This window comes from Myotis daubentonii, chromosome 10 (assembly GCF_963259705.1).
Source record: "Myotis daubentonii chromosome 10, mMyoDau2.1, whole genome shotgun sequence".
Classification (NCBI taxonomy): domain Eukaryota; kingdom Metazoa; phylum Chordata; class Mammalia; order Chiroptera; family Vespertilionidae; genus Myotis; species Myotis daubentonii.
In genome coordinates this window covers 47582481-47594953 of record NC_081849.1, presented here as the reverse complement: position 1 = coordinate 47594953, position 12473 = coordinate 47582481, and the positions used below count along the sequence as shown (strand labels likewise).

At 38.8% G+C, this 12473-nt stretch overlaps 1 protein-coding gene across 4 annotated transcripts in view; it reads left to right on the top strand.

Moving 5' to 3' along the window:
• Positions 1 to 12473, top strand: part of CDK6 (cyclin dependent kinase 6) — a 205703-nt gene that overhangs the window by 141149 nt on the left and 52081 nt on the right. For all 4 annotated transcript variants that reach the window (XM_059712312.1, XM_059712314.1, XM_059712313.1 and 1 more), the window contains exon 5: positions 9188 to 9297. In XM_059712312.1, the coding sequence (XP_059568295.1) occupies positions 9188 to 9297 (110 nt within the window). The remainder of the gene's footprint in view (positions 1 to 9187; positions 9298 to 12473) is intronic.

Sequence of the window (12473 nt, the reverse complement as noted above, 5' to 3'; positions counted from 1 at the left end):
GTCTCCTGAGTGACTCTTGCCCAAACGGTCCCTTCACCTGCATTTGGAGGGAACACCCATTTCAGCTCATTTTTCCTGTGTCATTGCCCTTTGAGTCTTCTTACACAGCCTCTGAATCAAATTGGTTCAGCCCCACCTCCCTCCACAGGTCCAGTTCCTTTTTTAAAGATACTGTACATAATTATAGTCATCCCTTGGTATCCACAGAGGGTCGGTTCCAGGACACCTTGGAAAGTCTTCACTTGGGCAATATAAAGATTTTGAGTTATTCCAAGGATTGCATCCATATTCCTCAGAAATCATTATCTAAGTTTTCATATGAGACTTGTTGAAGGGCCTCCCCACCCCACCACCCACCCCCAGAAGAATATCCCCACACTGGTACACTCGATGAATAAGTACTAACCCAAAGGTATAAGGCAAGGATGTCCAAAGATAGAGTTCTTGGGTCTAGGTCTGTACAGTATATGCATTTTTTTAAATCTTTGTTTCCATTGCTCAATCATTTAAGGACTCTCAGAATGCCAGCAGAGGTCACCTTACAGACCATCCAGTCTAAACATCCTCTTGGACAGATGAAAAGACCGAGGCTTAGAGAACTTGCCACCCATGCTACTTCCATCTATGGACTGAATGTATTAGTTGGAGTCCCAACAGCAAATCGATGGCACGCTCAAAATAAGATAACTCAGGGAAGGCTTGTTTCCAGAGAAGGTTTACAGAGAAGTGGGTTTAGGTTAGGGGAAGTGCAGGGAATGATGCTGTCAAGTTAGTCCTAGTTGTAGCCGGGCTATTACCATTCCCAGACTTGAAGGGAATCAGAATGGGCTGCCCAGAATGGACAGTGACTTTGCGATGGCAGCACAGCCAACGCCAGACTGCCTTGCTGAGAGGAAATCAAGGAGTTAAAGACGCTGCCTCACCCTTCTCCCTCTCCCTCTCTCTGAACTCCTGCCTCGTCTTCCCATTGGCCATACCCAACAAGATAGATACAGGCCCACCTCCCAGGGTAGAGACCATTCGGAGAGGCAAAAGGATGTAGCCATAAAATAAGGATGATTCAGATAATATCTACAAAGTTTGTTCAGGTTCTTGGTTGAAAGGGGACATGAATTTTAAAAAAACAACTATTAAATTGAATATTAAGTAGGAGTGGTTTCCTCTGACATGTATTTTGAGTCAGAGTTGGCCTTGGCTCTACTTTATCTTATACTGTTACTGATTTGGTTCAAAAAATTGTGAATAGAGATCAAAGCACTTTAAACAGATACATCCACTTGTGTAAATATCCTTGAATACCCCCCCGCCCAGCTTCCGCTCCCCCTGGGGTTGCCAAATCCATTCACCGCCTCTGGAGGCTGTTAATACATGTAATGGTTGTAGTAAACTTTGAATTTGCTTTGGTTCCAGCTGGCTCCAACCCCCAAACTCTGTCCATAGTTCCTATTGTTATCTTTGCTTATTAGATAACTGCATTGTTATCGGTAGAAGCCACCTTTGTCATAGATTTCTAAATGTTGATCTTTATACATTGCAATCATTGTTTCCCTCAACATGTTTTTAAATCTACCCTTATATTTTGTTTTTAAGGATGTGTAGAATTATAAAACATAGAGAACTTTTAGGTGGAAGTTAATTACATTGTCGAGAACTTATTTCATGCACTAAAATCTCGAAGTATTTCTTTCGGTTTTGTCCGTTCTTTATAAAGCTTAATGACAAAAATGAATACGTTTGCATATGTGTGACTTAAACTAGTTTGATGTTACGCAGTCTTGCATTTTAGAGGCACAGAAGTATAATGATTCTTAAGCAAACAGAATTTATTTTGTACTGTCAGAGAAAATCGTTACAATTTGTCCTCAAAAATTTGGAATTTATGCATTTTAAATTCCAAGAAATTACAAAAACTGTCATCATTTGAGATATTTTAAATTACAGTGGCTTAAAGTGAGGATTTAAAGGACACAGGGTTAGAGAATGTAGAGCAGACACATAAATTAGGAAATTAAAACTGGGAAAGCTCTCTTGATTTATGAGATAATATTACATAAACTAGGGAACAACTAATAGATTTATATCTATTACAAAAGGTAGTAATTTCTTATTTTTAAATGTAGGCCTTCAGTGTTGTTGAAATTATCTTCTTAGCGAATTAACCAGACATGTAAGTCTTGTACGGGTCATACTTTGTTTTGGAATTTAAGCATGTCAAATTCCACAAAGATTAAACCAAAATGATGTCTCATTAGACAAATACTGATAGTTCAAATAGACCATAAATATAAACCTAATTAATGAATCTAATTTCTCTCATTTTGTTACAATGATTTACATACACAGAGACCAAGCAAAAATCTTGGGAATGCCCAAGAGATTTTTCAATCTTAGGTTTCATTACAATTATTAAATGGGAATTTGATGAATAAATGTCATGCCATACAGAGCACTGTTATGAATCAGAACTGGATAATAGTCACCTTTTTCTTAAACCCTTTTTTTAAAATATATTTTATTGATTTTTTACAGAGAGGAAGGGAGAGGGATAGAGAGTTAGAAACATCGATGAGAGAGAAACATCGATCAGCTGCCTCCTGCACACCTCCTACTGGGGATGTGCCCACAACCCAGGTACATGCCCTTGACCGGAATCGAACCTGGGACCTTTCAGTCCGCAGGCTGACGCTCTATCCACTGAGCCAAACCAGTTAGGGCTTAAAACCTTTTTTTAAAAAAGCAAATCTTGTTAACCTCAAAGTATTTGAGGTTTTTGAAATTTTTGAAATTTGCAAACTCTTTTTAAAGTTCACATTTAATATTTCAAGGTAAATTTAAAATATTTTCCTGTTAGTTATGTGATTGCAACCTAACCTGTATATTGGCCTATTGATTTGTGGGTGTTTGGCATGCTGAATTCAAGGTGCTGTGCGGGATGTTGAGGGAGGAGCACCAGGCTGAAGTCAGACAGTCCCGATGAGAATCAGCCCTTTCCTATCTCGGCTCCGTGGCTCCAGTCATATTGCTCAACCTCTCTGGCATTCTGTTTTCTCAGCTAAAAAATGTGCCTGCTGACGACAGCACCTGACTGGTCTTGCACCTCCGCAGTTGTCATGCAGCCCCTCTTTTCCTTCCAGCTTTCTACCACCATGTTTTTGTGTCTGCTGTGCTTTTAAAGCATGATGCCTGTGTGTCCTGGCAGACACTTCTGTTTGCCTATACGATTACTACATTTACACCCACATGAGCTGTTCATAAAAGTTAGAATGTATTTCACAAAGTTATTTATTTGCATAACAGTATATCACATAACATTTTTGTATGTGAGCAGGAATGAGCAGGGTGAAAAACTAGCTCATTTTTTTTATAGCTGAATAATATTCCTCTGTTGGAAATTATTGTGGAGTAAGCAACCTTGTGAGTAACCTCTTTGTAGACTAGCATGACTGTTTCTGTAGGATAAGTTTCCACAAGTGGAACTCTGGGTCAGGGACATGGACACTGTTACGTTTATGCATAATGTCAGATTGTCCTCTAAAAAGATGGTGCCAATTCACGATTGGAAAGTGTTCCCATACCATGGCCAATGCTGAGTGGTGTCATTCTCTCCATTTCTGCCAACCAGGCCTTTTATTGTGATTCCTTCCTTCCTTCAGTCCTTCCTTCCTTCCTTCCTTCCTTCCTTCCTTCCTTCCTTCCTTCCTTTTAATGAGATTGGGTCGCTTTGATAGTTTTTTCTTCTTGAAAATTATCTTTCATATTTGTCATCTATTTTTCTGTTGTATTATTTTATTGACGTAACTAGTTTTAGGTGTTTGGTCCCAGTTTGTCATTTGTCGTTTGCCTTTCTTTATAGTGTTTGCTGAGGAGGCTCTCAGTTTAAAGAGCTGGTTCTACAAGTCTTTTCACCTCAGGCTTGTCGATTTCCCATCATGCTAACATAGACTTCCACACCCCAAGGTCCGAGTCTGTTCTCTCCCAATACATTTTTCTAGCTCTACTTCTTAGTTCTTTCACTCTGTATCCACTTTCTTCTTAATAGATTCTTGTAGATGGTGTAACATAGGGATCAAACTTACTTTATTCCAAATGGATGACCAGTGGTCTTACTTTTCCCTATTGAAGTATATGTTCTCTCTCACTCAGAGGAAATAAGCAGCTATAAGAACTTTAAACCCCATTAACATATCAGTCTCTTTCTGGAATTTACTCTTTTTTTAATCTGTTAGGACCACCATTTTATTTGTGGTACCTTAAACAAAATCATTGGTTTGTCTTATATATTTTTTATGTGTTAATATATGAGTGACTATTATCTTTATAATATGACTTTTCCCCATCTTAGTCGTGGTCTGTCTTCCCATTTTGTTTTTTTTATGTTCTTTAACAATAATATATCATATTACTTATATAAATAGCACTTTTCTTAATTCCTCGGTGTTTTACATTTTTGTTACTATTATAGATAGGGTCTTTTTTGTCATTATATTTTGTAACTGACTTATTAGGATTTGTGTATTTATTTTATATTTTATGTCTACCATCATCTAAATTCTTCTTATCATCATAGTATTTTTCTTGTCATAAATTTTATTTACCAAAAACATAGTCCAATGTGTATAAGGCAGAAACTCAGAAACACCAGGAGATTCTGGGGGAAGGAAAACAAAAACACAAATTCTCTTCTAGAGTTTGACAAATAAAATATAGAAAAATATAAAGATCTTGTTAATAAAGAACTTTATACTTAAAAGTTCCCCTTATACCTTATGGAACAAAAACCAAGTATTTGGGTAGTATTAAGAAAACAATAATAAATTCTACCAAGTGGAAATTGAAAAGGTTACATTCTTTGACTATGATGCAATAAAATTAGAAATCCAGCAATTAAAGGATAACCATAAATAATGATTAATTTTATGGAAATTTTATGACCATATGGAAATTTTAAGACATTTTTCTAAATAATTTGTTCTTCAAATTAATTTACTTTTTTAAGAAAATAATTATAGATTATTTAAAGATTTTAAGTCTTTAAATTACATATTATTCAAAGATTAACAAAATGAGGTTTTATTTAAAGATTAAAAAAAAGAAAAAAAAAGAAGTCAACTAATTATAAAATAAAACAGTAATCCTCCCAAAATAGAAATAAAACTCCATGTCAGTTTTTTTTAATAAATTATATGGCTAAATTGACAAACGGACTGATATAAAGCAAAAACAAAAATATACAACATTAAGAGAAAAGTCATATTTTTTTCAGAAAACCAAGAAAACGGATGATATTAGGAAATACCATGTACAAAATTTAAGCCAATACATTTTAAAATCTAAATTAAATATTTTCATAGGGAAATTTGTTATCATTAGCAAAATTGATTCAAAAGAGGTTGAAACTAATTACCAAGAAGACATTTACAAGGTTGTTAGACACGCTACTAAGAAAGATCCAGACCCAGGTGGTTTTACAAGTAAGTCCCTTGACGGGACTGATTATTACATTGTTTGTAACATTTCAGAATATAGAAAAAGATGGAAAGCGTGCATGTCCCTAATATTAAAACATGAAAACTTAACACAAAAAACAAAACTATGAATCAGTCTCATTTATATATATATATGTTAATATGTTAAATAAATAGTAGGAAATAGAATTCAAGAGACTATTAAAAGGATAATATTAGGAATGATTTATTCTAAGAAAGCAAGGATGATACATATTAAGAAATTTATTAATGTAATCAATATATTATAATAGAATAAAACAGAATGTTCATTATTAATAAACATTTTTAAGACATTGGATTCATTATCCATTTTGAATAGTACCTAAATTTTAACAGGCATGGAAACACCCTGTGGCTCAGTTGGTTGGAGCATCATCCCATGCACCAAAGGGTCGTTGGTTCGATTCCCAGTCAGGTCACATACCCAGGTTGTGTGGATTTGATCCATGGTGGGGGCACATAAGAGACAGCTGATTGATGTTTCTCTCCCCCCTCCTCTCTTTCAGAAAAAATAAAAAGGAATGGAAGGGAACTTCTTAAACATATCAATATTGTTCTTATTTTAAGTTGTTTACACATTTATTTGAGAATTGTAATTAGTATCACTAAAATGATTTGGGATGCATAATCAATCAGAAATCACAGCCTCTTTAGAACAGCCTAAAACAATGCTATATTCAGATTGAACTTTTCATCTTATATGATGCTAGACTTTATTTCATATTGAGGTGAGAAGATAAGTGTGTGACCTCACAGTGTCTGTGTATGTCTCAAAACCACTCAAGTGGAACTTTATGGACAGTTTGCACCTGCATTTCTGTTGACAGTGCATCAGAGAAGTAGGGAAGGAAGTGTTCCTCCAGCTAAAAATATTAGTAAAGCAGAAATTAATTATAACTAAAAACTAGCGCTCAGAATTGGACATTCTACTCACCAAAAGTAGTAAATACCTTCTTTTTTGGGAATGACTGGTAATTGAATTTTGCCCAGTTATCTTCTAGGAATGATTGCCTTGAAGTCGTTAATTTTATATTTGTTAAACTCCAATTACAACGTGCACAGTATTGTGGTAGACATAACAATGGATAATATTGGGTCCACACCCTCTAGAATGAACCATAGTTTTTATGAACTATGTTTCGAGGTATGATTTTCAGGTGGCAGTGGTTTCAGGGAGGTAATGGCATCAAAGCTGGGCTTTCTGGACTAAGTAGAATGTCCACGTGTGAAGAGGAGAAAGAAGAGCTTTCCAGCCTAGGAGAAGAGTGTCAATAAAAGGATGGAGGCATAAGCTGGAGGATGTGTGTGTGTCATTGAAAGGTGCTCAAACCTAGTCAAGGGTTAGGGTTTCCTGAAGAATTTTTTATTTAAAAGAAAAACTCCAGGGCCCCACCCATGGAGACCTTAACTCAGTGAAGGTGAGAAAAGGCCCAGACACCTATGTTTTCCTAAAAGCCCCATGAATGACTCTGGTGTGCAGTTAGGGTTGAGAGCCTGTAGTGTGGTCTCATATGTGACACAACTGTAGGGAATATGGACATACTGTGGGAGATGATGCTGGAAAGATGTTGGAGCCAAATGATAACTGAGTCACATTGTTTAGGTATTATGGATCCATTTGTTTTCTTTCTTTTTTTTAAATATATTTTATTGGTTTTTTACAGAGAGGAAAGGAGAGAGATAGAGAGTCAGAAACATCGATGAGAGAGAGACATCGATCAGCTGCCTCCTGCACATTTCCCACTGGGGATGTGCCCGCAACCCAGGTACATGCCCTTGACCGGAATCGAACCTGGGACCTTTCAGTCCTCAGGCCGACGCTCTATCCACTGAGCCAAACCGGTTGCGGCTGTTTTCTTTTTTAATTTCTATTACATCACCGCCATCTCTCCCTTAGATATCAACCAGCTATTCCTTAAGCCATGGTGGCGAACTGTTTTTCTGCCCAAGGGCCATTTGGTTATTTATAACATCATTTGCAGGCCATATAGAATTATCAGCTTAAAAATGAGTCTGCTATATTTAGTCAAACGTTTCATTAACTCGTCCCTAAAGCCTTGGCAGGGCCCGACCAAATGATTTCTTGGGCCTTATACAGCCCCGGGGCCGGACATTCCCCACCCCTGCCTTAAATAAAACTTGACTCCTTGCATGAATTCAAAGCAAAACATGCTAAATGAGATGAAGAAGAGGAACCAGTCAAGAATCTCATTAGATATTGCTATATTATTACCCCAAAACTTAAAACAACCACCATTTTATTATCACTCACAATTCTGTGGGTTGACTGGACTCAGCTGGGTAGTTCTCCTCCTCCAAGTGATATGGCAGGGGACACAGTCATCTAGACCCTAGCTTCTAGAGGATCAAGTGGGCGTGAACATCAAGATGGTCCACTCCTATGGCTGTTGGTTGAGATCTCAGTTGAAGCTGTCGACCGGAACATCTTGTGGGCTTCTCACTGCAAGGCAGCTGGGTTCTCAGAGGAAGCATCTCAAGAACAAGCATTCAGCCAGGTTCAGGCTGCCAGAATTCCTGTGACCTACCTAGTTGTGGTAGTCTCAGATGTCATTTCCACCACCCAAGGCCATCTCAGATTCAGTGGAAAGTGGATTAGGCTCCATCCTCTGATGAAAGAAGCAATGTGTGCACACACGGAGAGAAGGAAGTTGATGGCAGCCAGTTTTGGAGACTTATTACTGTAATCTTACTGTGCCAAGTCCTCTACCATCAAAATACATAAAGCAGAATATCAGGAAATTGAGACATCAGCAAAAATACAATTAGACAAAACAATAAGTAAGGATAAAAGGAATGTGGATAATATAAAAGGCTTATGTGATAGATATGTGTGTTGCATTTCTTATCTGAGAGTAAAGAACACACCTTCATTCCAGGCATCCATAAAATGTCTGCTCCCCCCAGAAAGAAGCCTTGAACCCTTACGTGCTCTTATAAATCTGAAGCCTTAATGATATGCTTTCCTCATCTCTCAACCTAGTAGAAATAATTACAGTTGTGTTTCATCTATTATTATAGAGGGCTCTGTATCAAGTGGGGTTCTTCCCATTTGGGAATCCCTTCCCCTGGATGAATTTTTTGCACCTGGTATAAACAACTGGGTTACACATGTCTCTTAAGTTCTTACTTTTTTAAATTTGTTTTCTGAAAAGATCAGCATTGAAGGAGGCTTTATTTTAATTCCCCAAAGTCTCGTGATCAGAGAAGTTTTGACTTATCCAGGGTGCTCTCTAGACTGCAGAGTCACATCCAGCAGCCACTGGAATCATCTTCTAACTTCCCAGTAATGCTGACCTGGGAATTGAGCTGCAGACATCGCCAATACATGTTTCCCGTGTATTGTTTTTGTAAGCCCCTTAAGAAAAAGGTAATAATCCCTTTAAGGCAGGTGTTTTTTTTAAAAGTCTTTGCTTTGCTTTCTGAAATGCACATATTGTACCCTCGTAGTAAGACATGCAGAGTCTGAGGTAGGAACCCAGGTTGTGGTGGTGATGTCATTTCCTGGCCTGTCAGCGATGAGTCCTCATTACCTGTAGCTTCTATCGCAGTGTCCTCATCTGATCTTTCGGAATCGAATCTTGGCATTAAGCCACCCGGGATGAGGAATCAAAGCAAACAGCCGTCTCCCTCAGTAACGCTCGGCCCATTTGCCGTTGCAGGTCGTCACGCTGTGGTACCGGGCCCCCGAAGTCCTGCTGCAGTCCAGCTACGCCACCCCCGTGGACCTCTGGAGTGTCGGCTGCATATTCGCAGAAATGTTTCGTAGAAAGTAAGAAATGCCTTTCTTTCCCTCTCTCTTCCTTGGAAAGAAACTGGCTGGGTCTTGGATCATTTAAGAAGCAGCACAGCCTTTCTGTTTCATGTAGGGTCACAGTTCCCAGATCCACCTGCTTCAGGCTGCCGTGACCAGGCCAGCCCTAAAACCCCTTCTAGTCTTTATGGCATCCTGTTGTCTGACTGTGCCTTCCAGCTCTAGGAACTCTAGAAAAACACGCTACACTACAATTTGTTTTGTTTTGTTGGTGATAATAGGACATAGTGAACATAAAGCATGTTGATGGTATTTTTCAGTGAGGAAATAGCTTCAAGGTGGACTGTGTCCACAGGAAGAGGACCTGGGCTAAGTATGTGGAAATTTTGATGGTGAGAAAAAAACACACAGTGTTTATGCTGAAGAGGAACAGGCAAGGAAGATGTCAACACTATTTGAGAATGCTTTAATCCGTGGTTCTCAACCTTCTGGCCCTTTAAATACAGTTCCTCATGTTGTGACCCAACCATAAAATTATTTTCGTTGCTACTTCATAACTGTAATGCTGCTGTTATGAATCATAATGTAAATATCTGATATGCAGGATGGTCTTAGGCGACCCCTGTGAAAGGGTCGTTCGACCGCCAAAGGGGTCGCGACCCACAGGTTGAGAACCGCTGCTTTAAATGCTGTCATGTGGAGGAGAGATTAGGCATATTCGGGCAGGAGAGTGAGCAGGACGAGGACCAAAGATATTAAAATTACAGAAATAAAGATTTTTGCTCAGAAAGGGGGGGGGGGGATCTAATGAAGAAGAGGTTGGGGTTCGTGAAAATAGTGCATTCTCATTAGGTGTCCAAGAAGAGGCTGGACCACCACCCGGAGGTGTTTTCAGTGGAATTCACAGGGTGGGTGGGTGGGATGACCTCAGGGCTCCTCTGACTCCAAGAGTCTATGATTTGTTTGATTTTCAGGATATAAGAAATAACCAAACAATATAATGAAGATCTGCCAGGAAAATAATTCTTACCTAGGTACTAAATTCAGCCTGGTCAAAATTAAGCAGAGAACCTAATTGTAATCTAATCTCTCCTTGTTTTCTATTTTTACTTCCATGGGAAAATGTGAGTTGAAAAGCTGAGTATATATTCCCATTGGACATGTAATGTTCAAAATGAAGCTACATGATCGCTCACAAGAAGGAGTGGTCAGCCATTGCTTGTTTGCTTGGTTGTTTGTTTGTTTGTTTGTTTGAACCAAATGAAGTTTTGTGCATATATTACATTTTGAGACCTATTTCTAGAACTCAGCAGATTTTTCTGTAGCTCACAAGAGGGGATCATGGCAAGGAAATCAAAGTACACAGATGTACTTTGTGCCAAGTTCAGGACCAAACCTCTTCCATTATGTTATTTTTTGATTCCGCACAATAAGAGACAAGTGAGGTATTATGGTAAATTTATTTGTCTAATGTCAAGCAGCTTAAAAAAAAAAAAAAGTAGCAGGGGTATGATTCCAAGGGAACTCTGTGAGCTCTAATCCAATGTTGTTTTTCTACCAAAGAGGGAAGATAAAACATAATATTGAATTGCAGTGTTTGGCCAGGCAGGCTGCATACAGGCATACCTCCTTTTACTGAGCTCACAGATGTTGTTTTTTCATCTTTATTGTTGAAAGTATTACGTATGTCCCCTTTTTTTTCTCCCATTGACCCCTTATAGCCCTCCCCCATCCCCTACCCCAGGCCTCTATCACTCTATTGTCTGTGTCCATGGGTTATGCATACATGCATGCAAGTCAGATGTTTCTTTTTGTTTACAAATTGAAGGCGAGACCTTCCCACCAGCAAAAAGATTATGACTCGCTTTACTGGCAATACTCAGGTTATTGCAGTGGTCTGGAACCGAACCGCAATGTCCCTGAGGTTTGTCTGAAGTGGTTTTGGAAGCGTGGTCCTTGGACCAGCAGCAGCAGCATCACTGGGGACCTGGTGGGAAACACAGGGTCTGAGGCCCCACCCCAGAACGACTGGATTAGAGGCTCTAGGGCTAGGGTCCAGCAGCCTGTGTGTTAACAAGCCCTCCGGATGATCCTCACTCACCCTCCATGGTAAGAACCACTGTGTTGGATGACGGGATCACCAGGGATGGGCATTCTTTAAATCCGGGGTGAGGAACCTTTTCTCTGCCAAGGGCCGTTTGGCTATTTATAACATCATTCACAGGCCATACACAATTATCGACTTAAAAATTAGCCTGCTGTATTCGGTCAAATATTTAATTGACTCACCCCTAATGCCGTGGCAGGGCCAGACCCAATGATTTTGAGGGCCTTATACGGCCCGTGGGCCAGACGTTCCCCACCCCTGCTTTAAATGTTCAGCTCTCAGGTTCTCCCTTGAAAGTCTGATTCTTTACTGGGCTGAGGCCAGGCATTCTTGTTTTTTAAAGCGCCTCATGTAATTCTTTTCATCAGACACGTGTGGAAAACATTGGGTTAAAGGCTTATGGTCAGAACAATTTCTGTCAATATTGCAGGGTGTGAGTTAGGACTGTCATTCCAGTTAATCCCAGGAATAACTTGGTGTAGCTGGGAATTGATTAGAGAAATGTTTATTGGAATTGCATTTATTTGTCAAGAATTGTCCTCAAATGTAAAGATTGAGTCCTTTTGTTATGGCAGGAATGTGATTAGTTATTTTTCAATAGTACAAGACATGAACACCACTCATAATTGATGACGAAACCAATTTTCTTCTGAAAAATGTGAAAATAAATATAAAATTTAAGCTATATAGTGTTAAACATTCACTAGTAAGGAATTTGCTGTATTTATAAGTATGGGTAGTCACCCCCTATGGAAATTTTTATTTCATAGTGTTAATACATTTCCCCAGTGAGTTGGTAGTATAGATTGGTAATCTGGTTCCCAGTCTAGTTTGCAGAACCTTATATAACCTGCAACATACATGAAACATTATTTGTACTACTTCATCAAAATCTATTTTCTATTTATTACATTTTTTCATAGGGGAAAATTCATTGTATATTCCACTCCAAAATGACAGGACTGTGTTCTCATCCTAACATTGGGCCTGGGAAGAGGGACTCAGAGAAAGGCTCCTTTGATAATAGCAGCAACAGTCTCTTCAGTTTGCCAGGAAATTGAGATATTGGGTAGAGACCCATTGGCCC